At 50.7% G+C, this 27,353-nt stretch overlaps 2 protein-coding genes and 3 non-coding genes across 5 annotated transcripts in view; 2 read left to right on the plus strand and 3 right to left on the minus strand.

Moving 5' to 3' along the window:
- LOC120375611 (zinc finger protein 850-like) overlaps positions 1-27,353 on the minus strand; it is a gene marked incomplete at its 3' end in the record, with an annotated part of 610,246 nt that overhangs the window by 274,283 nt on the left and 308,610 nt on the right. The gene's annotated exons all lie outside the window — the stretch shown is intronic.
- LOC120375431 (zinc finger protein 250-like) lies at positions 31-11,995 on the plus strand. The gene is made up of 3 exons (XM_039496065.1): positions 31-85; positions 2,292-2,513; positions 11,955-11,995. The coding sequence occupies exons 1-3, from the start codon at positions 52-54 to the stop codon at positions 11,972-11,974; spliced, it is 276 nt and encodes a 91-aa protein (XP_039351999.1). The 5' UTR covers positions 31-51; the 3' UTR covers positions 11,975-11,995.
- Positions 17,520-17,613, minus strand: TRNAI-UAU. The gene is made up of 2 exons: positions 17,576-17,613; positions 17,520-17,555 (listed from the first exon to the last, which is right to left on the minus strand). It is a non-coding gene; the product is annotated as a tRNA-Ile (tRNA).
- Positions 20,464-20,536, minus strand: TRNAF-GAA. Its single transcript has one exon. It is a non-coding gene; the product is annotated as a tRNA-Phe (tRNA).
- On the plus strand, positions 20,861-20,933 carry TRNAR-CCU. Its single transcript has one exon. It is a non-coding gene; the product is annotated as a tRNA-Arg (tRNA).

A 27,353-nucleotide genomic window follows, 5' to 3' on the forward strand; every position in this document is an offset into this window, starting at 1 on the left:
GAAGAGTGGGCTCTGCTGGACCCTGCTCAGAGAGCCCTCTACAGAGACGTCATGCAGGAGAACTATGAGACTGTGACCTCGCTGGGTAAGGATTCCTGTCCCCTCAGTTCTTGGAAGGAGAAATGCAGATTTAAGGTTCACGCTACCCCACAATGCCACCTCTACTCTGTCCTGTTTCAGCATCACCCCAATATGCCAGTGACACACACACACCACCAGAGACCCTCCCCTGCTGCAGAACACTTTGAGAACAGCACAAAGTCGAACAACTTCTCTTGGCTGAGGCAAAACTTGGCTTTAGGTCCAGCTTAGCAAACAGAAGCGTCCGATCCCTGGCCGGGCCCGCAGAGGTGGAGCCTACACCACACGAGCCATCTCAGACTTGCAAAGTATCACCGCGTCTTCGCCCCTGAGGGTTAAGAGCGGCCAGGCTGGGTCAGACCAAAGGTCCATCGAGCCCAATGTCCTGTCTGCCGACACTGGTCAATGCTGGGTGCCCCAGAGGGAATGAACAGAGCAGGGAATCACCAAGGGATCCATCCCAGCTGCCACGGAGTGTGGGGGAGTCAGGGCCCTGCACCTCCACTCCCTGCGATTCACCGTGACTCTCAGCCAGCCAGTAACACAGGTGGTTTATTAGACAATAGGAACACAGTCCCGAGCAGGGCCTGTAGGTACAACCAGGCCCCCTCAGCCAGGTCCCTCTGGGGAGCAAGGAGCTTAGACCCCAGACTTGGGGTTCTTGCCTCTTCCCAGCCAGCCCCAAACTGAAACCAAAACCCCTCCAGCCGGCTCTCCCCTTTGTCCAGCTTCCCTGCCCACCCCCCTTCCTGGCTCAGGTCCTGTCCCTCACCTAAAGTCACCCCCTGCTCTCCCATCCCCCGTGCAGATAGTCCCAGTAAAACTAAACGACATTCCCCGGTCAATCCGCCCCGCTCCCTCCTGCGTCACACCAGCGTCCTGCAAATGATTCCTTCTGAGTCATTGCGTCTATGACCGTTCTCGAGGGCCAGCACGTGTTTCCCCCAGGGTGCTGACAACACGCACGGCAAGAACACACCCTTGTGCGCCTTTAGTGTTGCAACCTGCAACACTCGGGAATGAAATGAGGCATCTTTGCTCCTTCAAGGATCCCACGCCTCTCCCTTTATATCAGTCACAGCTCTGCCAAGCTGCTCCAACGACTCCCTCCATCATCCAGTTACAGCTGTACCTGGGCACGCCGCTGGAGGGCGTGCGGATAAATGCTGGGATTCCCATCTCTGAACACAACACAAACAGTGGCAAGTTCTCTTAGTCCTTCCTCATCTGTTATAAATTTGTAGATTTTATGGCCAAAGGGAGTACGGTTGTCTACTCTGACCTTCTGCATAACACCGACCGTAGCGTTTTCTGCTGTACCTTTTGTATTGAGTCGAACACCTTGCGTTAGACTAAATCATCACCCACAAAGGCATCCAGTCTTGACTTGAAGACTCCCAAGAGAAGGCGAATCCCGTTTCCTCGGTAGCACAGTAACCATTGCACCATCCTTACTGCACCATGGTCAGGGGTTAGAGGGCAGAGTGAAGGTGATGTTGCCAGGATGGTATGAACTTTCACGCTTCATTTCCTGGTTTTCAGAGCTCTACAATTAGTCACTGTCCACGTTCTGGAAGGACACACGGCAGCCATTGGCAACCCTAAGTGAATTCCCTGAGCCTAGACTATCTTTTTTTTTTTTTTTGGTTCAGGGTGTGAGTCTTCGCACCTTGTAAGCGTGTGACCAAGTGAAGTGTGCTGCCAGGTTCGAAAGTACAGACCAAGTCGTCATCTGCCAGTGGATATTAGAGCACTGTAAAATATTGCTCTTAGCCCAGAAATTGTGGTTTCGATGGGCACAACGCCCCAGAGGAGCTCCTGCAGAATGCAGGAAAAATGCATCACACGCATCACATCTCTGAACCCCACCAACTCTTCCCACCTTCTGTGTGACTCTGTTTTTCGCTTGTCCTCTCTTTCTCGGAAAGAAGCAGGTGGTTTCCCTGCTGGCTGCCATCTTCACCTGCTAGGCCATGGAGCTACAGTCTCAGTGTTTTAAGGACTCCCCTGTGAGGATGATTGTCTGGCAGGTTGTTTTCCCATCAGAGATGGGGTTTGTTTAATCCCTCTTTAAGCAGAACGGCCTACACGTTTGAGCCTCCTTGGCGCTAGCCTCAGCATATTGCTAGGTTAAAATGGCCTTGGGTTAAAATAATAATACATTTGTGAGCAATCCCCTTGAGCTCACCTGATATCCTTTCCCCATGCAGAGTTTCCAGTTTTCCCACCTGATGAGGTCTCTCAGCCTCAACAAGACAGAGACCCGTGGGTCCCAGATCTCCATGATTCAGAGGAAAGCGAGATCCTGAGCGGTACCTGCCCAAGGGAGGAATCATTCAGCCAATTCGAAATCTGTCCGTGGCTGAAGGAAACAGCTGAAATGCCCGACAGAGACATTGGGAGTTCTCAGAGTTCAGGATTGTCCCCAGCAGGTATGTATCCTCCGGGCAGATGTCGCTCGTGACTTCCTACCTATCCTGTGCGACACCTGGCAGTAGCTTCCTCCTTCACCTCCCTTCCCCTGAGTGCTTCGATGGGATTTACAGGCAGAATTGATCCCCCCTACCCCGTGGGAAAGAATTTTGGGGAAATTCAGTCCCTGAGTTATGTCCATCTTTCCAGCCCTTCTTTGGTTGACCAGGATGGTGATAGTGACCATGAAATGCTCAGGGAGATTAGAGAGGCTGTAAAAATAATCTCAGTAATGGGACATTTCAGCTATCCCCATGTTGAGTGGGTCCATGTCACCTCAGGCCGGGATGCAGAGAGAAAGTTTCTGGACACCATAAATGACTGTTTCTTGAAGCAGCTAGTCCTGGAACCCACCAGAGAAGAGGCAATCCTTGATTTAGTCCTAAGTGGAGCCAAGGATCTGGTCCAAGAGGTGAATGTAGCTGGACCACTTGGTAATAGCGCCCATAATATAATTAAATTCAACATCCCTGTGGAAGGGGGAAAACACCAAAGAACCCCACCATAGTAGCATTTAATTTCAGAAAGGGGACCGGCACCCACATGAGGACGTTGGTTTACCAGAAATTAAAAGGTACGGTCTCAAAAGAGAAATGCAAACTGCATGGAAACTTAAAAACACGACAGTGGAAGCCCGAATTAAATGTGTCCTAAATTTAAAAAACAAACAAACCTAGTAAGGCGACCAAGAAAGTGCCGCCGTGTCTAACCTACGAAGTAAAAGAAGCTGTTAGAGGCAAAAAAGGAAGTAAAATCCTACTGAGGAAAATAGAAAGGAACAGAAACTGTGGAAAGCCACGGGAACCGTGCCTTTGTGGGTCACAACTGACAATACCCAAATTCAGGACAAACTGCTGAGAAATAGGGCAGAGATACCCCAAAACAGGAGGTTATTTTCCCCTGAGAGATACCAGACCAGCAACAGAAGTAAACTTTCGTTTCACCACCCTGGCTAACAAGAAGGCAGAACAGTAGTTTCCTTGGGAATTCCAGTCCCTTGTGTCACCAACAAAAACACTAGACTAGAAATGAGTGGTTCTTTAAAACCAATTTAATCAAATAAGAGGTTCTTCTGATCCCAAAGGACTAGCCCCACACACGGGTCAAATCAGATCTTACCCAAAAATCACACTGCTGCTAATCCTTTAGGATCTAAAATCTAAAGGTTTATTTATAGAAAGAAAGAAGAGAGTTAAGGATCATTAAAAAGGGATAGAGAATAAGATAGAGAATATCTTATTGCCCTTATATAAATCCATGGTACGCCCATATCTCGAATACTGCATACAGATGTGGTCTCCTCATCTCAGAAAAAGATATACTGGTACTAGAAAAGGTTCAGAAAAGGGCTACTAAAATGATTAGGGGTTTGGAGAGGGTCCCATATGAGGAGAGATTAAAGAGGCTAGGTCTCTTCAGCTTGGAAAAGAGGGGACTAAGGGGGGATATGATAGAGGTCTATAAAATCATGAGTGATGTTGAGAAAGTGGATAAGGAAAAGTTATTTACTTATTCTTGTAATACAAGAACTAGGGGTCACCAAATGAAATTAATAGGCAGCAGGTTTAAAACAAATAAAAGGAAGTTCTTCTTCATGCAGCGCACAGTCAACTTGTGGAACTCCTTACCTGAGGAGGTTGTGAAGGCTAGGACTAACAGCGTTTAAAAGAGAACTGGATACATAACATGGAGGTTAAGTCCATGAATGGCTATTAGCCAGGATGGGTAAGGAATGATGTCCCTAGCCTCTGTTCGTCAGAGGATGGAGATGGATGGCAGGAGAGAGATCACTTGATCATTGCCTTTAGGTTCACTCCCTCTGGGGCACCTGGCATTGGCCACTGTCGGTAGACAGGATACTAGGCTGGGTGGACCTTTGGTCTGATCTGGTACGGCCGTTCTTATGTTCTTGGTTCAGACTTGTAGCAGTGATGGAATAAACTTCTGGCTTGATAAGTCTCTGGCTGCTTCTAGATAACTGGACGGTCCTCAGTCCCTGAGTCCCATCAGTATAAGTCCATAGTCCAGAGGTTTGAGTAGGAACAGAGTGGAGCAGGATAGAGACACGGTGGAGGTGTTCCAAGGCCTTTTATAGCTTCTGCCACGTGGAGGGAAACCCATGGCTTCAAACAAAGCCCTCTGCACAGCTAGTGGAAAATTACAGGTCCAAGATGGAGTTTGGAGTCACGTGGCAATGCCTGACTTCACTTAGTCCTGGCAGGAAAGTCCATTAAGAATAGGGTGCTCAAGGCAGGACTAATCCCCAGATAGATTTTTGCCCCAAATCCCTAAATGGCCCCCCTCAAGGAGTCAGCTCACAACCCTGGGTTTAGCAGGCCAATGCGCAAACCACTGAGCTGTCCCTCCCTCCTTTAATGGGCCATGCAATTTGCATAGTCCCTCCAGGATGCGCTGGCTAACTACCGTGTGGGTGTTACCCCAGGAGCAAACGTTTGAAATACAGGTAGAGCCAATATTCATAACTACATGCATGCTAAGAGCATAATCATCTTCAGCAAACCATAGCCTTTCCAAAGACATCTTCCGTGCCCCGTTTTGTAGAAGATTGGTTGCAAAGCTCTAACAACAGTGGTTGCAACAATGACCTATATGGTCATAGTTTAATCAGAGAACGTCACAGCCACGTGTAAAAATATAACCCGGCAGGCCAAAAAAGAATTTGCAGAGCAGCTAGCCGAAGACTCAAAAAGTAACAACAACAAAATTTTGAAGCATGCCAGAAGCAGGACGCTTGCTAAACAGACAGGGGGACCACTGGCCGATCGAGGTATTATAACAGCACTCAAGGATGATAAGGCCATTGTGGAGAAACTAAATTAATTCTTTGCGTCAGTCTTCCCTGCAGAGATTGTGAGGGAGATTCCCAGACCTGAGCCATTCTTTTTAGGTGATAAATGTGAGGAACTGTCCCAGATTGAGGTGTCATTAGAAGAGGTTTTGGAAAAAAATTATAAATTAAACTACAGTAAGTCCACAGGATCAGATGGGATTCACCCAAGAGTTCTGAAGGAAGTCAAATGTGAAATTGCAGAGCTGCTGACTGTGGTATGTAAGCTATCACTGAAATCAGCTTCTGTACCAGATGACTGGAAGATAGCTAATGCAATGCCAATTTTTTTTAAAAGGCTCCAGAAGTGATCCCAGCAATTACAGGCCAGTAAGCCTAACTTCAATATCGGGCAAATTGGTTGAAACTCTAGTAAACAGAATTATCAGACTCATAGATGAACATGATTTGTTGGGGAAGAGTCAACATGGCTTTTGTAAAGGAAAATCATTCCTCGCCAATCTACTAGAATTCTTTGAGGGAGTCAGCCAGCATGTGGACAAGGGTGAGCCAATGAATCTAGTGTTCTTGGATGTCCGAAAGCCTTTGACAAGGTCTCTCATCCAAGGCTCTTAAGCAAAGTACGCTGTCATGGATTAAAAAGGATCTGGTTAAAAGAGAGGAAACAAACCAGGAATAAATGTTAAATTGTCAAAATGGAGAGAGTATCAGAGGGGTAGCCATGTTAGTCTGGATCTGTTAAAGCAGCAAAGAATCCTGTGGCACCTTATAGATTGACTGACATTTTGCAGCATGAGCTTTCGTGGGTGAATACCCACTTCATCGGATGCAAGTAGTGGAAATTTCCTGGGGCAGGTATATATATGCAAGCAAGAAGCAAGCTAGAGATAATGAGATTAGATCAATCAGGGAGGATGAGGCCCTGTTCTAGCAGTTGAGGTGTGAAAACCAAGAGAGGAGAAACTGGTTCTGTAGTTGGCAAGCCATTCACAGTCTTTGTTTAATCCGCAGCTGATGGTGTCAAATTTGCAGATGAACTGAAGCTCAGCAGTTTCTCTTTGAAGTCTGGTCCTGAAGTTTTTTTGCTGCAGGATGGCCACCTTAAGATCTGCTATTGTGTGGCCAGGGAGGTTGAAGTGCTCTCCTGCAGGTTTTTGTATATTGCCATTCCTAATATCTGATTTGTGTCCATTTATCCTTTTCCTTAGAGACTGTCCAGTTTGGCCAATGTACATAGCAGAGGGACATTGCTGGCATATGATGGCGTATATTACATTGGTGGACGTGCAGGTGAATGAACCGGTGATGGTGTGGCTGATCTGGTTAGGTCCTGTGATGGTGTCGCTGGTGTAGATATGTGGGCAGAGTTGGCATCGAGGTTTGTTGCATGGATTGGTTCCTGAGCTAGAGTTACTATGGTGCGGTGTGCAGTTCCTGGTGAGAATATGCTTCAGGTTGTCTGTGGGCGAGGACTAGCCTGCCACCCAAGGCCTGTGAAAGTTTGGGATCATTGTCCAGGATGGGTTGTAGATCCCTGATGATGCGTTGGAGGGGTTTTAGCTGGGGACTGTATGTGATGGCCAGTGGAGTCCTGTTGGTTTCTTTCTTGGGTTTGTCTTGCAGTAGGAGGCTTCTGGGTACACGTCTGGCTCTGTTGATCTGTTTATTTCCTCGTGCGGGTACTGTAGTTTTGAGAATGCTTGGTGGAGATTTTGTAGGTGTTGGTCTCTGTCTGAAGGGTTAGAGCAGATGCGGTTGTACCTCAGTGCTTGGCTGTAGACAATGTATCTTGTGGTGTGCCCGGGATGGAAGCTGGAGGCATGAAGGTAGGTATAGCGGTCGGTAGGTTTTCGGTATAGGGTGGTGTTAATGTGACCATCACTTATTTGCACCGTGGTGTCTAGGAAGTGGACCTTCCGTGTAGATTGGTCCAGGCTGAGGTTGATGGTGGGGTGGAAGCTGTTGAAATCGTGGTGGAATTTTTCCAGAGTCTCCTTCCCATGGGTCCAGATGATGAAGATGTCATCAATGTAGCGTAAGTAGAGAAGGGGCGTGAGTGGACGGGAGCTGAGGAAGTGTTGTTCCAGGTCAGCCATAAAAATATTGGCATATTGTGGAGCCATGCGGGTGCCCATAGCGGTGCTCCTGATCTGGAGATATATTGTCATCAAATTTGAAATAGTTGTGTGTGAGGATAAAGGCACAGAGCTCAGCAACCAGTTGTGCTGTGGCATCATCAGGGATAGTGTTCCTGACAGCTTGTATTCCATCTGTGTGTGGGATGTTTGTGTAGAGAGCCTCTACATCCATGGTGGCTAGGATGGTGTTTTCTGGAAGGTCACCAATGTAGTTTTCTCAGGAAATCAGTGGTGTCACGGAGGTAGCTGGGAGTGCTGGTGGCATAGGGTCTGAGTAGAGAGTCCACATATCCAGGCAGTCCTTCAGTGAGAGTGCCAATGCCCGAGATGATGGGGCGTCCAGGATTTCCAGGTTTGTGGATCTTGGGTAGTAGATAGAATAACCCTGGTCGGGGCTCTAAGGGTATGTTGATTTGTTCTGGTGTTAGTGTAGGGAGTGTCCTGAGTAGATGATGCAGTTTCTTAGGCCTGGTCTACACTGTGGAGGGGGGGGGGAAGAGTTCGAACTAAGGTACGCAAGTTCAGCTACGCTTGCGTAGCTGAACTCGAAGTACCTTAGTTTGAAGTACTTACCCGTCCTGACGCCGCGGGATCGAAGTCCGCGGCTCCCCCGTCGAACGGCGGTGGCGGAGTTCCGGAGTCGACGGGAGCGCGTTTGGAGTTCGCTATATCGCGTCTAGATGAGACGCGATATATTGAACTCTGAGAAGTCGATTGCTACCCGCCGACCCGGCGGGTAGTATGGACATACCCTTAGTGTATTCCTCAGTGGGATCTGAGGTAAGTGGCCTGTAGAATTTGGTATTGGAGAGTTGTCTGGCGGCCTCCTTTTGGTAGTCAGACCTGTTCATGATGACTACAGCACCTCATTTATCAGCCTCTTTGATTATAATGTCAGGATGGTTTCTGAGGCTGTGGATGGCATTGCGTTCTGCACGACTTAGGTTATGAGGCAAGCGATGTTGTTTTTCCACAATTTCTGCCTGTGCACGTCGGCGAAAGCATTCAATGTATAGGTCCAGACTGTCATTTCGACCCTCAAGAGGAGTCCATGTGGAGTTCTTCTTGTGCTGTTGGTGGGAGGGTAACTGTGTATCAGTGTGCTGTTCAGTGTTGTCCTGAAAGTATTCTTTGAGTCGGAGACGGCGAAAGTAGACAAAAGATTGCGTTTGAGCACATAATATGGCCTTGGGCCTTTGATGTTTCCTTCCACAGGCACACCATTTACTTCCGCTACCTCCTCCCTCATGTTTGCATAGAACGGATCATCGGCCTGGTCCTGCCCAAAAGTCTCACGTGCAGTACCGAACTGACCTAATTCTAGGGGGCCTATTTCTACTCTTCCCCCTGGGGTGCTCCCACTTGGGCTAGGAACCGCCTCCGAGTCTTCCTTGGCCTGAATTATCTCCTGGTCTCCTGAGCGGGTTCGCCTACCCACAAGGGAAGTTTTTTGATTCTCTGCTAGAATCCTGGTCCCTAATCATTTATCTGCCCTTTGTTCTCGCCTAGACTTTCGGGGTTTCCCAGGGGCTGAGAATAACTCTGGAGCAAATTCGGCAAACATTGGGGTGAGGCTATCTGTAGTTGCCTCTGTCTCAGCCTGGGGGTTGCTACCCTCCCCTGGCTCTATTGGGGTAAGTAAGCTCTCAAACCCGGGGAAGTCTCTACCAATTAAAACAGGGTAGGGGAGCTTGGGGACCACCCCTGCAGAAACCCTGGTAGTATTCCCCTGGATCTCAATCCGTACCGGGATTGTAGGGTAAAAATTCACAGTGCCATGTATGCACGTTACCCCTGTGGTTTTGGCCCGGGTTAGTTGGTCTGTTCCCACCAACTTCCCTGAGACCAGCGTGACAGCACTCCCGCAATCTATTAATGCTATGGTCTTTATACCATTCATTTTTACTTGTCTGGTATATCCATGTGAGGTCATTGTGACCCCTACCAGGCCGATTAGGCCACATTGCTCCCCGTAATCCCCCAGATTACGCTGCGTAGGTTCTTCCTTGTTGGGGCATTGGGCTGCTATATGCCCCAATTCCCAACACTCATAACACCGCCCTCTTACTCCGGTTGTCACCCTCTGCCTGGGGCTATTTGGCCGGCCCCCCACCTCTTTCCCCAACCCCCCAGGTCCCTTCCTGGCCTCGAGCCATTCCTCGGTGTCTTTCCTCCCAGTTACAGTTCTCCTATAGTTCTCCACAGCCCGGGGCCTTGGGTTTGGGGTTGGCTTCCTGGATTGCCGTGTCTCCCTGCCTGGGATCTAGAATAGTTCACGGGCTGCCAGCTGTCTTTCCACGAGGGAGACCAACTCATCATAGGTAGAGGGATCATTCTGGCCAACCCAAGACCTGAGACCTGGTGGTAGCCCCCTCATATACCGGTCCAATACCAGGACCTCCATCATCTTCTCAGAGCTAAGGGCCTCAGGGCGCAGCCATTTCTGGGTCAGGTGTATCAGGTCAAACAAGTGTGATCGGGGTGTCTTGTCCTCCGTATACCGCCACTCATGGAACCTCTGGGCTCGCAATGTCGTTACTCCGAACCTGGCCAGGATCTCTGCCTTCAGCTGGGAGTAATCTGCTGAAGCCTCTGCAGCCATATCGTAGTTGACCTTCTGGGCTTCCCCACACAGGAATGGGGAAAGGATACCAGACCATTGATCTCGGGGCCAGGCCTCCCGCAGGGCTGCTCTTTCAAAAGCCAGGAGGTATGCCTCCACATCATCCTCCCGTGTCATTTTCTGTAGGCAATGGCTAGCCCGTATGGTCCGGGTCCCTTCACAGTTGCGATTCTGCTCCATAAGGGCCTTCATCTGGTTCACCAGGTCTTTTAGCAGGGCTTGGTCTTGAGCAGCCTGACTCATCAACAGATGATTGGTCTCCTGCTGCATTCTAGTCGCCTCCTGTTGGGCGATTGCTTGGACCCGGGTAGCCTCCTGCTGGGCCGCGGTGGCTTGTATAAGGGCCTTGACCACGTTGTCCATCTTAAGGAGGGGAACGTTTTGCCTAACCCTGGTCTAAGTCCCCAGCGCACAGATCCCACTCCTGACACCACGTGTGGCAAATTGCCGGTACTGTTATGCTGGGTCTCGCGCTCTCTTCTTTGGGAAGGTGCAGGGCGCCATTGCTTGCCTCTGAATCGGTATTTTAGTTACCCCACTAGTGTCCTTGAGGAGGATTGGAGAGGGAGGACTTGGGCCCGCCCTCTTCTCCAGGTCCCAGCCCAGGGGCCCTGAGGTTAGTGGTGAACCACTTGAACTGGCGGTTCCTTCCCCTGGGCCACTTCCCTCTCCTGCCCTTCAGCTTGTGGAGGGGCTTCTTGCCCTCCTTCTACACAAGCCAGGTGCCCCTTACCTAGGGTTTTTGGATTTCTCAGCCCACTGCAGCACTCCTCCAAACTTTCCTTTTGTCTCTCTTCAAAACTGCTCTCTGCTCCAACCAAACCTTCCTGCTCCAACTCCCACACTGTCTGACTGAAGCAGGGGTTTTTATCACCTGACTGACTGCTGGTGCTCTAATTGGCTTCAGGTCCTCTAGTCCTGTTCCAAACCTTCCTCCCCTTGCAGGGAATAAGGCTCCCTGCTAACACTCTCCTGCTGCCCTCTGGCCATGCTGTATCACAATACCAATATGATGAAATTGCAATGAATCGTGCTATATATACCATGTAAGGAGTCCGTGAAAATGGTATGAGTTTCCAAGTATGATAATCTTGTTTCTATCTTTGTATTGTGAGTTACAGATATGTAGGGTATATCTGTTTTCCAGACTTGTGTAGTGTTTCTGAGTGACACCCCCAGACATATTGGCATCAGCGCTGCCCAGCCTGTTCGATGGCCCAGCCAGGGTCATCAGCCATACAATGAACCCATGGAAAGGATTAAGGGGATACACCTATTGAGTCAGCAAGACATGCAGGGTTATGCCTGTTGTGGCAAATTGCCGTCACTATTATGATCGGTCTTGTGCTTTCTCTTCTTTGGGGAGGGGCAGGGTTCAGGGCACCATTTCTTGCCCCTGAATTGGAATATTAACTGCCCCACTAGTGTCCTAGAGGAGGGGAGTGGAGAGGGAGGGACATGGGCCCGCCCTCTACTCCAGGTCCCAGCCCAGGGGCCCTGAGGATAGTGGTGAACCACATGAACTGATGGTTCCTTCCCCTGGGCTACTTCCCGCTCCTACCCTTCAGCTTGTGGGGGCTTCCTGCCCTCCCTCTGTACAAGCCAGGTGCCCCTTACCTAGGGTCTTGGACTTCTTAGCCCACTGCAGCACTTCTCCAAAATTTCCTCTGCTTCCCTCCAAACTGTTCTCTGCTCCAACACCAATCCCCTCTGCTCCAACTCCTTCCCTGTCTGATTGGAGCAAGGGTCTTTATCAGGTGACTGACTGCAGGTGCTCTAATTGGCTTCAGGTGCTCTAGTTAATCTATAGCAAACTTTCTTCCCTCTACAGGGAATAAGGCTCCCTTCTAACCCTCTCCTGCTACCCTCTGGCCACGCTGTATCACACTGTGTACTGAGAACTCCAAGGCTTTTCCATGCCATGTGCTGTGAAGCTTGTGTTTGGGACACAGGAATTAGAAGCCACTTGGCAAAAGGAATATAAAGGGCAACTGCATCATCTCCATTTTGTCTTCAATACCTTTTCCTACCTCTGGAGCAACTTCTCTACAAACTGAAGGCTTGAACAAAGGACTGAATAATGTGGACGTTTACCAGAGAGCCTTTCAAGCCAGAAACTCACCAGTACTGCTAAGAACCAGATGTATAGATTTCTGAATGTGTCTGACTGTTTTCCCATTTAACAACTCCCTTTTTCTTTCTTTCTTTTATAATAAACCTTTAGTTCAGATGCTTTCTTGCTTATAAACCTTTAGTTTAGATGTCAGTGATTGGCTGGCATCGTAGTATTTTGAGTAAGATCCAAACCTATACTGACATGGTAATGTGGCTGACTCTGGGGTCAGAAGAACACTTTGTTTATGTGAGCCGGGTTTTTAAATAACCTCTCACTGTGCTGGACCTAGGTGCTGATTGGGAGCCAGAGAACTGGGATGCAATAAAGGGGGCCATGTGATTTCTTTTTTCAGTTTCTCGATAGCCAGTGTGGGGGATCAGAAGCACAGTTTGTGACTGGTCGGTGAGTTTAACTTCTGTGTTAACCACCAGTTTGGGGAGCCTCTGCTCTCCCTTTTTCAGCCTACCATGGTCTTGGCATTTTCAGTGAGGACTAGCCCAGGCACACCGGGTCACACTAAGTATTAAAGTTAAATTAATAGAATGTTTTTTATGAGAAAGTTTTATGAAATCAACGGAACTCCTTTGTTTTCTTTCATCTGAGCAGGGTTTCCGTTTTCCAAACCTGATGTGATCTCCCAGCTGGAACAAGGGGAAGAGCCATGGGTCTCAGACCTGCAGGGTTCAGAAGGAAAACAGACCCCGAGATCTCCCTGCAGAGGTGAGGAAACATTAAACCAACTCTGAGTGTGCAAGTGCCTGAAGGAAACATCTGGGATGCCCTACAAAGCCCTTGAGAGGTCTCTCAGTTCATTATTGTTGCCGGCAGGGGTCATATCCTCAGGGTAACTATAGCTCATGGCTTCCCGTAGATTCTAGCAGACACCAGGCAGTAGCTTCCTCCCTTCCCCCTGCGTATTTGGATGGCATTTGAAAGCCAGATTGATCCCCTCCTCTCTCCTGTTTTGGGGAAGAGTATGGGGGAGTTCAGTTTGTGATTTTTATTTGTCCTCCCTCCAGCACTTAGTTTGTTTTGGCTTTTCACTTTTCATCCCTGTTTGAGGTTTCTGTCTCTATCACAGCAGGTGATGCAATGGCATGTGAGAAAGAGGAGCAAAATTCTCAGCAGAAAAATGTTCAGCAAGCGGATAAACACAGAGCATTATTGCAAAGATCAAAAAGCCATGTGTCCAGGAGTCATGAGGAGGAAAAATCCTGTGAGATTCAGCACAGACCAGAAAGAGAACAAGGAAACCAGCTGGGGGTGAAAATGGGTAAACGTATTTCCTCTCAGGGAACTCAGAAGGACCTCAAGGAAACCGCAACAAAGCAGGAAATCATCATTGGAAAGAGAAAAAATACATGCACAGAGTGTGGAAAAAACTTATGTGACTACTCAGCCCTTCTTGATCATCAGAGAATCCACACAGGGACAGGCCCTACGAATGCCGTGAGTGTGGGAAAAGCTTCACTCACAGATCAGCCCTTTCTGTTCATCAGAGAATCCACACAGGGGACAGGCCCTACAAATGCCGTGAGTGTGGGAAAACCTTCACTCAAAGATCAACCCTTTCTGTTCATCAGAGAATCCACACGGGGGAAAGGCCCTATGAATGCCGTGAGTGTGGGAAAAGCTTCACTCACAGATCAGCCCTTTCTGTTCATCAGAGAATCCACACAGGGGACAGGCCCTATGAATGCCGTGAGTGTGGGAAAACCTTCAATCGCCGATCAGACCTTTCTGAACATCAGAGAATCCACACAGGGGAAAGGCCCTATGAATGCAGAGAATGTGGGAAAACCTTCAATCCCAAATCAGCCCTTCATCAACATCAGAGAATCCACACGGGGGACAGGCCCTACGAATGCCGTGAGTGTGGGAAAAGCTTCACTCACAGATCAGCCCTTTCTGTTCATCAGAGAATCCACACAGCGAAGAGGCCCTACGAATGCCATGAGTGTGGGAAAAGCTTCACTCAAAGATCAGCCCTTTCTGTTCATCAGAGAATCCATACAGGGAACAGGACCTACCAATGCCAAGAGTGTGGGAAAAACTTCAAATGCATATAAGACCTTTCTAAAAAACAGAGAATCCACACAGGGACAGGCCCTACGTATGCATTGAGTGTGGGAAAACCTTCAAACGCAGCTCAGACCTTTCTAAACATCAGAGAATCCACACGGGGGAGAGGCCCTACATATGCAGTGAGTGTGGGAAAACCTTCAAACGCAGCTCAGACCTTTCTAGACATCAGAGGATCCACACAGGGGAGAGGCCCTATGAATGCAGTGAGTGTGGAAAATGCTTCCTAGCAGCTCAGCCCTTTCTCAACATCAGAGAACCCACACCAGGGGAAAGGCCCTATGAATGCAGAGAATGTGGGAAAACCTCCTCTTGGCACTCAGCCCATATTAGCCATCAGAGAATCTGCAAGGGCAATGAACACCATAAAAACCTCTAGGGCTATCAATTTTTTTTCTTTAATACTTTTCCTGATTCCCACATAATAACTTTTTAAATCTGTTTGAACTGTTTGCAGCACCGTTATCCCTCAGCTTGGCCAGATGAGTGGCCCATTTATGCCTTTTGTAGTTTGCCTTATTTTGAGGTGGGTCCATTTGTCCTTTCTATCAACTCAATTATCCCACAAGTAACTGGAGTGTGCCCTTCCTATGAGGAACCAGGGAGCGTCACATTTATACCATTCCTCCTATTGCAAAGTTATTGTTAGAGTCGCCAGTGATACAGATTGTATCTTTGCCAGTTGTTCTCACGTTGCTCTGGGTTGTGCTGAAGAGCAGTTACATTGGGAATTTTTCATATTATAGTTAAATAAAGAGGAGCAGGGGAAAAAAGTGTCATTTCAGCCTCTGTGACACTGGAAGGAAAAGGGGTGGTTCAGAGATTCCCTCCTTCCTCATCACTCCACAACTGTTACATTTTGGCTTCTCTGTGCAGGGTTTATTTTCATCACATTCTATCCCTCCACTTCTCAAAATGTCATATGAGGAAGAGTTCTCAGCTGTCTGTGCTTGGAGATGGTGTTTTGATTTCTTTCCTCCTATATCAGAGTCGCTATGACTGGAGCTGAAAGTGTCAAAGACCTGGAAGGGGAATTTAAATGGATCCCAAACATAGTGTGATTATTTGGCGTTTAAATTCCAGATTTCATCTATTGGTAAAGCCACTTCTGGCAAGAGGACTATTTTGTCCCCCTGTAGGGTCCGGTGTAGGGGGCTCGACCCTCTCAGGAGCGGCCGGGAACCAGGCTGCCTCACTACACGGCCTAAATCCCCAGTTCAGTCTCCAAAGGTCCAAGGGCTCAGACCCTCAGGCAGGGCTGAGGAAAAACAAACAGTCAACGAAGCCCCGCCCCTCAGTCGGGGCGGGGCAGCAAACAGCAGTTCTAGGCTCAGACCCTCAGGCAGGGGCTGAGCACACACAGTCAGTAATTTAAGCCCAGGCCCTCAATCAGGGCGGGGCAGCAAATCAGCAGTTCTAGGCTCAGATCCTTGGCAGGAGCTGAGCTAAACCAATAGTTCAGGGCTCAGGTCCTTGGCAGGAGCTGAGCTACACCAATAGTTCAGGGCTCTGGTCCTTGGCAGGAGCTGAGCAACAGCAATAGTTCAGGGCTCAGGTCCTTGGCAGGAGCTGAGCAACCAGCCGGTAAGTCCAGACTTCTGTCTGAGCGCTGGGGTGAGGGGGAGATTGCCACCCGTGAGTGGGGTGGCAGGGGGGACACAGGCCCACCCACTCCACTGTGTCCCAGCTCGGGGCCCTAACAGCGGCAGTTAGTCTGCTGCTGTGTCGGTGGGGTCCTGACCGCAACACACCGACATCGGCTCACAGTCTGCTGTAGCCAGACTGGGGTCAGCTACCCCCGGGCTACTTTCCATTTCCCCCTCCATGGGTACCTGCTCAGTACTGGTGTCCGGCGCTGGGTCCCACACCATGGGCTCCTCGCCGTGCTGAGAGCCGGCTAGCTCGGGCTGCTCCTCAGGACTCGGGTCGGGGTTACGCTCGGGTAGCTCCTCGGGGTACCGGGCTCGGGGAAGGCTCGGCCAGTCCACTTCAGGATACCGGGCTCGGGGAAGGCTCAGCCAGTCCATTTCAGGATGGCGGGCTCGGTCCAGCAGGAGCTCGGTCAGGAGCATCTGTCCTCCCCGGCCGCCGGGCTGCAACTGAGCGCTGGGCCGGGGCTTTTATACTTCCTGTCCTGCCCCTTGACTTCCGGGGGATGGGGACAGGCGGCCGTGGCTCCGCCCACTGTGGCAGCTGTTCTGGCTCCTCCCTCTCAGGAGCGGCCGGGAACCAGGCCGCTTCACTACACCCCCATTATGGGATGCTCGGATACTTACAATTTTGTAAATAACATAACTGACTATTGAGAGAGTGCTGAGTGAAGCTGCTTTGAATGGACCAGAGGAGAATGTGATGGGAGAATCTCTTGTCCTGATTCTAAATAATCAGTTGTAACCTGCTCTGGAATGTCTCTTGATATTTTCATTGTCATGTATTCTGTCTCTCTGTGATGTGGGTTTCTCTCTTTCCTGAAGGCTGTTTGCTCACCCAATTGGATATTAGTTCAGTTCGATAGGACGTAGCTCAGATTTATTGGAGAATTTAAGACAAATGACCATTTCCTAAAGTCCTCATTTGTCACTTCAGCTTTGCTTTTTCCCCACCCCTCCATGATGACACGGAGAAAGTTCAAGTGCAGTTCTGTCAACAGTGGAGAACTCTCCAATTTACTGCACATGCTAACAAAGAAACAGCCTCACGAAAATACACTAAAGATCCCTCAACATAACACCTGAAGGTGAAATATGAACAGAGACAAACCTTGTCAGCATTTCCCAAACGATCCTCAAAATGTTACTAATTCCCACCCCTCGTCCACAGGAGCTCTGTGCAGTGTCACTGTTCTGCAGGCAGCTTCCCATTCAATGCTGTTGTGGGACATTCCCAGACCTGGAAATGTACCAACGACAGAATTTGAAGAGCAAACCTGGCTCCCCGCACCAGGCGGGATTTGAGTGTTTTGTCCCTGTCACTTAGTCTTTATCAATAGTACAGACGCCAGAGGCAGGACTCCAGGCTCTGCTTGAGGGATCCTGGCACGGGCTGGGAGGGAGAAAGGATGGTAGATTCTGACCTGGAGAGGAGGTAATAAGTGAAGGGGGCATTTTTATTAGCCCCCTCCTGAGGGTCCCCAGGGCTGGAATTCTACATTCCACAGGCCAAATGAGGGGGTGACCCCACTTGGCTAATGAAAACCAGTGCTCTAGGTGAGGCTTGAACTCACAACCTCAGCATAGCTCCTATCAGCACTGCCCTATAAGTACTGTGTGCTAACCAATTGCGCCACTGGAGCACCTGTTAATTAGTGTTCTCTGAGACCCCCCCTAGGTTGATACAGGCAAGGAGTGACCCCAAAACGTTCTCAGTGGGGCTGGGAGCAGGTGGCGACAAGTGTTGTACTCGGTGGGGTGGATTCTTCTTAAGGGTTCCAGGCACCATTTGACCCTTTTGTTCTTCCCTGTGTAATAACAGAGCTGGTTAAGACTCAATGGAGAGTCTTGCTGCAGCCCAACAGATCTGAAATCACTGATAACCGGCTCTAAGCATTAGTCCTGCTTTGGGACAGTGTCTCTCATGGAAGAAACTGCCCAGTCTGCGCTAGCAGTGAGGCTCCCTCACTAACAGCTGAAATCAGGGAGAGCTGTGGGAAGTGCAGGGCCCCAGGGGTGCCTGAACAGGGGGGGACAACACCCCAGGGCTTTTAAACATGGGCGGGCTCCACCCTCACTCAGCTGCACAGAGGAGTTTTCATCCCCTATTCCTGCCTGTCACTGCCCAGCACCCCCTCTGGCACCATTCCTGAAGGTCACCCTGCCTCACTCTCTTCCTGTCATATTGGGTCCACCAACAACTCATGTAGGAGAGACAGCTCCTGTCCCTCATTGTTAAAGGTCAGGCCAGGCAACTAGGGGCAGAAGCCCACAGTTTTTTTTTTTTCCTCCCTATTGCAAAGCCCAAGGACTCACCTTGGGGTACAGGCACCACTGTGCTCCCAGAACACAAGTTATCACTGTACAAAGAGGGATGAAAAGGCCTGCCAAAACCTGGGATCTTCAGTCTAACACTCTCCCAACCGAGCTACTTTGGCAGAGGAGGAGAGGTGCTGGGCTCCAGCCTGGGACTCTGCCTCCCTCCTGCCTAGCCCTGACTGTGAAGCCTGGCCCTGGCCCTCCTTCCTCTAAATGCCATGTGGACAAGAGGAAGAGTGTGGCAGCTACAGGGACCAAAGTTGTGGGCATCAGGTGAAGAGGCAAGAAGCAACCATATGATCAATCCACAGGAATCTCTAGCCAGACTGTAAAGTTCTAGGACCCCAACCTATAGCCGCCCATTGAACCAGCCAGACCAAAGACCTATCTCCAGTGGGGATCAGTCACCCAGCAGGAGGGAAAAACCTCACTCTGTACCTGAGAGAAGGTAGCCAAACACATTGAGCTCCAGTGCTTTGTAGCAAAGCAATGTATCGCCACGAGGTCCCACTGAGATTTGAACTCAGATTCCAGGATTCAAAGTCCTGAGTGTGGCCCATTACACCATGGGACCTGCTGCTATTTCATTTTCTAGACCCCTGTGACTCTCAGCTGGCTGGTTTGCACTCAACTTATTGCTTCCCACCATCAGCTTCCTCTCACAGGACTCTCTCTCCTCCTTCAGTGACCGTGGTCCTGCACTACCGGATCCACGGGTCCTGCCCTGAGTCCCTGCATCCCCCTGCTTTGTCTCCATTCCCTGCAGGCTGCAAAAATGTCAGGGGAGGCTGCTCCTCCCGTCCCTCGGTGCTCCCGCTCATATCAGCCAGCTGCAGCCTCATCTCCTGGAACTCGGGCAGCTGTTGCTTGATCTGATCGTACAGTCACACGCTGACTGGCTCCCCTGCCTGGATGGTTTTGTGGAAATCCCACAGGTGACACTGCAGGACTTGGCACTGTTGGTTTCTTTAATGTTGTGATGTTTCCCCAGCCACTGGAACAAAGCCGCCAACTCCTCCCTCACCGACTCCCACCAATCCCCCTGGTTGCCGTAGGACCCTCTCATGCTTTCCCGTTCTGCCAGCACCGCCAGGCCTCGTCCCCCTGCTCCTTTATCTTGCAAGCTCTGGATGTTCAGTTTCCAATATCCTCTGTCGTGGGTCAGGGAATTGCCCACATTGAGCACACGGTGAGAGCTGCGTGATCCGAACTGTCCATTGGCGCCACCCTGCCCTGGGCTGTCGACGTGCTCTCCTTCACGGAAATCCGGTCACTGCGACTCCTGGCCTGTCCCCACAGAAAGGTATATCCCCTCTGCGGCTGGTGTGAGCTCAGGTCAGAGGAATAGGAGGCTACTGCCCACCCTCCACTGGTTCACTGTGCAGAAACACGTCCTCTAAGCCGACCTTGCTACAGACCTGCACCAGGTAGTGCTCATCGTAGAAGAGTTTCCTCTGATGGTCGGGAAAACAGGACCAGCAGTCCTCAGGCCGGTGCAACAATTGAAATCCCCCCCAACACCAAACACTGTGCGGTCTAGAAGAAGGGAGCCAGTTCCTTCATAGAACTTTCCTTTTACACCTTAACTGGGGACCATACACACTAATAGAGCCTAACCAGTGCCATGGAGCACAAAGCCACCTGGTCCGAGCTCCACCACCTTCTGTACTCGCACTGCGAATGTGAAGAACAAGACTCCAACCCCATCATTCTTCCCTGGCCTGGAGGACCAGAGAGATGGGCCCTTCCCCCAATCACCCTCTGCCCATCAAGCTACCCTAGAGTTGTTAATGTGCATTTCCTGAACACCCACCATGTCCAAGCCCAGCTGCTCCAAGACACTGAACATCAAGTGCCTCCTCCTGAGCCCCCAACTCCCTTCCACCTGGCCACTTTCACACATGCCCCTTCCCTGGCACTGCCCTCCCTCAGCTGCACAGAAGAGTTTCCATCCTCTATACCTGCCTGTCACTGCCCAGCACCCCCTCTAGCACTCTCTTCCTTCCATATTGGGTCCACCAATAACTCACTTAGGAGAGACAGCTCCTGTCCCTCATTGTTAAATGTCAGGCCCAGCAGCCCACAGTATCTTTTCCTGCTGCAGAGCCCAAGCTCAGGGACTACTGTGCTCCCAGAGAACAAGCCACCACTGGGCGAAGAGGAATGAAAGGGCCTGCCAAAGCCTGGGATTGAACCAGGGACCTTTAGATCTTCAGTCTAACGCTCTCCCAACTGAGCTACTTTGGCAGCTGTTTAGCAGTATTTTGGCCTGTTGCTTCTCTGTCTGGGATGTTGTTGTCAGCAGTTGCACACAAAAAGGACAGGAAAATGAATGGCTGCTCCACACCCCCACCGGAGGAACCCGGCGCCCTTAGGGTGGGGTTCTTCTTTAAAGATGGCTGGCAGAAAGGTGGTGCTCAGCTCTGTCAGCGACCTACCCAGTTGCCTCACTGCCAGGGAATGCAGATGTTTCTGTAAGGCCATTAAATGGGGTATTTGGCTTCTGAGTGAATGTGAGGAATGTGAAATCCTGAGAGGGAATTTCCATCCTTCTTTCCACTGCTTTTCAGCGCCCAGGTGGCCTAATGGATAAGGCATTGGCTTCCTAAGCCAGAGATTGTGGGTTCAAGTCCCATCTGGGGTAGAAAACTCCTTTCTTCTTGTATATTGCAACAAAGCCTTGGTGTTATTTTCCCCAAGGAAGCTGGGAGACGTTTGAACCCAAAGTACTGGATCTTGGGAGCAATCCCCCAGAAACAGCATCTTCCACTTGACAAATCCTTTCTAGACCCATCAGTAGCAAACACTTAATACTAGTGTTTGTCTGAGAATAGAAGGAAGGGGAGTGTTTACTCCCACACCTCAGTGAGTGACACAGACAGAAAGAACAAGGCTGTCCTGAAAGAGAATGGATCTGTCTGGAGACAAAGCAGAACCTGAGAATGAGCAACAGTGTGAAAAGAAGAACTTCAAATGTGTGTTAGGTGTTAGATAGGTTGGTCTGACAAATTTCAAGAAAATACCAATGCTCGTAGACTAATGCGGACACTGGCTGCTACTGACCTTTTACTGAGAATTCATTGAGAAATATTTTCCTTAACTATGTTATGGAATATTGGGTGGGCTATGAAGGCACCATTCCTCCTGCTTTCGCCCTTCGAGACAACACGGCTACATGGCATGCTCACCTTCCAGTCAACTGCTAGAGAAGACAACACAGACAGGGATGGCAGCAGGGCAGACTGGAGCTCCGTGGAGACGGTGGGACCAGGTCTCATCAATGGGGAGGTGGCCACCCCAGCATGCACAAGGCTGAGCCAGTAAGTGTGGCATCTGCTCCACGGTGCCCCTACTCCCTGAATGTGGTGGTGGAGGGCAGTTACTGAGTTCGGTTGGTTTGGGAAATTTAGGGCTTGGCTACACTTGCAGAGGTAGAGCGCTGGGAGTTAAACCACAGCAGGGAAACCGCTGCCGTGTGTTCACACTGACAGCTGCAAGCGCACTGGAGTGGCCACATTAGCAGCTCTGGCAATGCCACAGAGAGCAGCGCAGTGTGTTAGCTCTCCCAGTGTGCAAGTGGCTGCAACGTGCTTTTCAAATGGGGGGCAGGGGTGGAGAGTGACGGGGAGTGTGTTGTGTGTACGTGGGGGGAGTGACAGTGTGTTTGGGGGGGCTGAGAGTGTGTCAGCATGCTGTCTTGTGTGTTCGGACAGCAGCAGACCCCACCACCCCCATACACATTCATAACAGCAGCATTCCACACTAATGGTTGCTTTGTCCCAGAGCAGATAAGCAGCCGGCTGTCAGAAACGGAGCTTTGAAAGGGGATATCCGCATGCCTGCAGCCGATTTCAAAACAATGACCAGAGTGGGCACTTGACTTCAGGGGATTATGGGACATTTCCTGAGGCCAAACATAGTGCAGTGATGCAACACGTCATCCACACTGATGCCCGGGTATTTCAGCAGGGCTCAGCGAGCTTTATGCTTCTCATGGAGGTGGATTACCAGGAGCGCTGCACCTACAGAGCCCAGGTGCTCCATGTGCCTTGCGAGTGTGGACACCTCAGGAGTTAGGGCACCCGGGGCTGCTTTAATGGGCTCTATCTTGCAAGTGTAGCCAAGCCCTTAGACTATGTCACTTGTGTGACTTACTTGTGCTATTGTAATAAATACAATAGACGTGCAATGGTCAGAAATTGCACCAGCAGAGAAGTATATTGCAGGGAAACCATAAGGAAATTAAGAGTTTAAATTATCCTCCACATGTCCCACGTCCCACTAAAATGAATCCAACCCACAGGGCACGTGGGCAGAAGTATCAGTGTCAGGATGCTACATTGTTAGCACAGTAAATGAAGCTGCAAAATAAATGATGTTTAAATGACCTCACTCTATTTTTTACAATCCTGTGTTAAGAGGTAATAGATACAGATGGACACCAGGCTGGGTCGTTTGGAGGATGAAGCCTTTATGCTTCCATCCCCCACCACTGTCAAGTTTGAGCCAATTAGGACAAGTCAGCAAATAAGAACAACCTCAGGTCTCAGTAACTGCTCCAGGTAGCAAAGTCCTACAGGGAGCAGTTTCTGGCACTACACCTGCACAGCTCTGCTCCCCGGCTCTTCTCGGGCTCCTGCTCTCTCCTTAGCTCTGCCCCACTCTGGCCCAGGCAGTTCCAGCTCCCACGGAGGATGGGACCCCCTGGCCTGGTGACTCCCTCATTACACTGCCTGGCCTGTCAGTGCGGCTAACTTGGAGCTTTGGCCTCTCCCCATTGCCCAGGGGACTGTCAGTCTCAGGAGCCTGATTTCCCATTGGCCCTTCCCCCTTCTATTGGGACTGGGAACGAGCCAACCAAACCCCCCAGTAAGTTTCAGTAAGGGGCCAACAGTCCCTTACACGAGCCGTGAGAGTCACCGATGCAGAGCCACAGCAGCACAAGCTGGTCCCATGGTGTAACGGGCAGCACTCTGGACTCTGAATCCTGCAATCTGAGTTCAAATCTCACTGGGACCTTGTGTTGGCCTGTAGTGAAGCCCTGGAGCGCCCAGTGTTCAATTTCCCTGTGTCCTATTGTACAAGAACAAGTCTTTCCCATCCTGTTGGGTGACTCAGGCTGCAGTGGGTCAGGGCTCTAAAACTGGCTACTGATGCCTGAGGGTTGGGATTCTCACAGCTTCACCTGATGCCCACAAGTTTGGCCATTTTGCTTGCAGCGATATGTTACCTCTTGTCCATTTAGAGGAAGGAGGGCTAGGGCCAGGCTTCATAGTCAGGGCTAGGCAGGAGGGAGGCAGAGTCTCAGGCAGGAGCCCAGCACCTCTCCTCCTCTGGGCACCTAGAGCAGAGGCGGCCGGTGCTGACAGCTCCAAGGGAAGGTTTAAAAGCCACAGAGCAATGGAAGGCTGGGCTAGACGAGGGCAGGACCATGCCTATGCGTGGCCAGCAGACAGCCACAGAGACACCCAGCCAGGCTGCTCCCTGCCATGCCAACCCCCCACTGAAGGCCACCCACAGGCCAGCATGCAGGGCGGCTGCTGATGCTCTGTGGCCAACATCAGAAGAGGGTAGGAAAGCAGGGCCAGCCCCCCTGGTGGGGCCTCTGACCGTTCCCACTCCAGGTGCTCACTTTGGCAGTGGAGTCGGCCATTTTTTTGGCAAGTCAGGAAGGGCAAAGGCGAGACTGGAAGCACCTGGGGCTCATGCCCCAGCCTTTGTGACGCCCACCCCCCAACTCCTTCCCAGGGCTCTAGCTGAAGCCAGAGCATTGGCCTGAGCGGCCAAGAAGAGGTTCCAGCCCTGAAGGGAGCAGGACTTGCAGCACAAAGTGAGCACAACCATGAGGGGACTCAAATCCTGAATCATCTGATCCACAGGGAGATGCCTTATCCTTTAGGCCACATGATGAGGGGGTCTAAGCTCTTCTTTGGAAAAGCCGGACACTGTGTTTCTCAGGTCATCTGCTGAGGGGGCCGAGACGCTCTGGGCACAAGAAGTTAAGTTCCCAGCAACACGTGAGACTTAATTGTATGGGGCCAGGTGCAGGGTTTTGGCAGGGAGGCTCGTGCAGGGCTTTGGCAGGGAGGTGCAGCGGATGGACCAGCTATCTGGGCACAGAGATTTAGTATCCCGGAGGAGGAGGAGGAGGAATCCTGCTGACAGGCAGTGGCTGTGCAGAAAAAGAGGAGGGGTTCCTGGGACTTTTTTTGCCTCCCTTTTGTCTGCCTGCTCACTCTTGTGGTGAATGGTGAAGCTGTTTCCTAACAAGTCCAGGTAGCTCAGTTGGTTGAGCATCAGGCTCTTAATCTGAGGGTCCAGGGTTCAAGCACCTGTCTGGGTACTCAGCTTTTAAGGTGCCAGGAGCCAAATTCTGTTCCTAGTCTCACAGGGATTCCCAGAAGCTGTGGCCATTTCCTGGAAAGGTTCCTTTCCTTAGCAAGCAGGAGAAAGGCCACAGCTGCAGGTGTAGAAAGCACAGTCTCTGGCTGCCAGGAAGTGCGGTGGGGCCAGGTGCTGAGAAAGCCCAGAGGGGGAGCAGCGGGGAAGAGAGACAGAGAAGCAATGAGGACAGAGCACAAGTGTACAGGGGGCATCTGGTCTGGCTATTGTGGGGAACTTGCCTGGTTTATACATGACCCTGGTGGAATTGGCCAGGGGAAGGATCTGAGTCCCCACCCCCTTACCCAGAGGTTGCCTGACCTCAAGGACTGTTAGGATACAGAGATTCAGGCCAGTCTGCAAAGGCCTGTACTTTAAGAATTTAGGTGTATTTTTATCACTTAGCTAGTTATAAAGATATAAAAGAAAGAATAAAAAATCACTGTCTGTCTGTGTAATGCCCTTCTCTTACTGTGACAGTCTGAGGCCTGGTTCTTCGGCTAAGCAGCAAAGGCAGCCATAAGCTGGGAAGTGTATGGTCACATCCTCACATTCCCAACTAGTCACATTGAAATAAGGTGCGATTGGGCTGTTAGGAATACAATCCTGCCCTGATATTCCTATCACCTCCAGAGAAAGGGAAACGTAGTTTGGTAGCATCCTGTCTGGCAAGAACTCACTTATCAATAGACACAGCTGGAAAACCCTTATGTCTGTATAGATGTAGTTGTGAAATCCTCCCTTCTGTATTGTTTTGTATGTTTATTTGCATGGTCTCTGTCTGGTTCTGTGATTGTTTCTGTCTGCTGTATAATTAATTTTGTTGGGTGTAACCAGTGAAGGTGGTGGAATATAACCATGTTACAGTATATTAGGACTGGTTAGTCTAGAGAAGGAGTGAGGGTGCCAGGCGGCGCGGTGGTCAGGGCCGCGTGGTGAGTGCCCCGCTGAAGCGCTGGCCGCCCCCCTTCTCTCTCCCTCCGCTCCCTCCCCTTCCCCGCCCCACTAGACCGGGCGCGCACTCTGCAGCACAGGGAGTCCACTGGCTCCGGCCGCCCTGTAGGGGTTTTTTATTTTGTTTTTCCCCTGCTTTGCCGGCCGTGCCGTTGTTTTTCCCCCGATACCCCTGCTTTGCTGCTCCAGCCCCACCGTTTTTGTGTTGTCCCCGCCCCCACTTTGCTGCTCCAGCTGTTCCGTGTCCCTCCCCAGCTTTGCTGCTCCAGCCCCACCGTTTTTGTGTTGTCCCTCCCCACTTTGCCATTCCAGCCACGTCGGGTCCCCCCCCCCGCTTTGCCGCTACAGCCGCGCCGTATCCCCCCACCCCACCTCCGCATTGCCGCATCACCCCTGCCGTTTTTTCCCCTCTGTTTTGTTGCTCCGGTGGCCCCACCCCATTTTTTTTTTGCTTGGGGCGGCAAAAAAGCCAGAGCCGGCCCTGCCCACACCTGACTCCCTGTTGTGTGTGAGTCAATCTTTGGCCAGGTCTGCCAAACAAAGTTGTTTCAGCAGAATGATATTGCTCAGGTGTGTGAAAAACACACAACGCTCCCTCGGTCAGCAGCTTGTGGCTGGTGCACACACTGCAATGCCACGTCTGGCGACAAAACTGCCCTGTTTTGCTGACAAAATAAAACGACTTCGATGAGAGGTCTAGAGCTTTTTGCAGCAAACTTAATATGACAGAGTAGACGCTGCTGTTCATTATATCACCATAACTGGCCTCCTCCAGTATCCCACAATGCCCTCCGTGAACTCGCCTGCCCTGCATTCCTGCTACAGAGCAACGGGCCCCTCCCCTTTCATCGCTCTGGGAAGTTCTGACAGCTGAGCCTGCTGCTCTGCTCCGGCAGCCAGGAGCAAATCACTGCCGTGGATGCTGCTCTCTTCCACACTGCGAACACAGAGCAGGGTGGCGGGAACTTCCATACATTGGGGGAGGCACCGGCATCCGAACTGTGACACCGCAATGACACCCCTTCCCTCGAGGAGCCTCTTACCTTCTATACAGGGACGTCTGTTTTCTAGTAAAATCACTAAAAGGGAAGGAGAAAACTCGAAAGAGGTTCCTCCTGGCGCTTATGTACGTGAACCCGAATACTCTCTCTGTCCTCAAAGAGAGACCTGGAGAAGGAGACTTGCTGAGGCAAAGCCACAGGGGTCTCTGAGGTTTCCCTGGCCCCTCGCCCCTGTCCTGCCTGGCTGATGTCAGCATCTCTCTGTGAGGTCACCACCTCCCCACCACCTTTGACCAATAGCCTGAGGTCCTGCAAAAGGCCTTTGTGATGTCACTGCCACACCCCTCCCTTGCTGTGCTAATGTCCTGCCCCTGGCCAGGCACTTTGGAGGTTTGAGCTACTCCCTGTGGTCACCCCACTCAAGGAGCGTTCGTTCTAGGCAGCAAGCCGGCTAGACAGGAAAACATCAGACGCTGCTCCCAATGCTACACTCAGTTTTTCAGAAATTAGTCGACTTTATGGCCAGAAGAGACCATTAGAGCATCTAATCTGACCCCCTGCATATCACAGGCCTCCTGTGTGACACAATAGCTACTTTTGGGGCAAACACATTCCAGAAAGGCATCTAGTCTTCATTAAATGACATCAGGAGATGGAGAATCCACCACTTTCCTTGGTAGCTTGTTCCTGTGGTGAATCATCCTCACTGTTGAATATTTGTGCCTTAG

This window comes from Mauremys reevesii, linkage group 12, assembly GCF_016161935.1.
Source record: "Mauremys reevesii isolate NIE-2019 linkage group 12, ASM1616193v1, whole genome shotgun sequence".
NCBI lineage: Eukaryota > Metazoa > Chordata > Testudines > Geoemydidae > Mauremys > Mauremys reevesii.

Bases quoted from the DNA above. Each gene is read 5' to 3' on its own strand.
- LOC120375431 (XM_039496065.1), top strand. From the start codon at position 52: ATGCAGGAGAACTATGAGACTGTGACCTCGCTGG. The intron at 86-2,291 runs GTAAGGATTCCT...TTCCCCATGCAG, and splicing joins TGAGACTGTGACCTCGCTGG to AGTTTCCAGTTTTCCCACCT. The intron at 2,514-11,954 runs GTATGTATCCTC...TTCCCTCTACAG, and splicing joins TTCAGGATTGTCCCCAGCAG to GGAATAAGGCTCCCTTCTAA.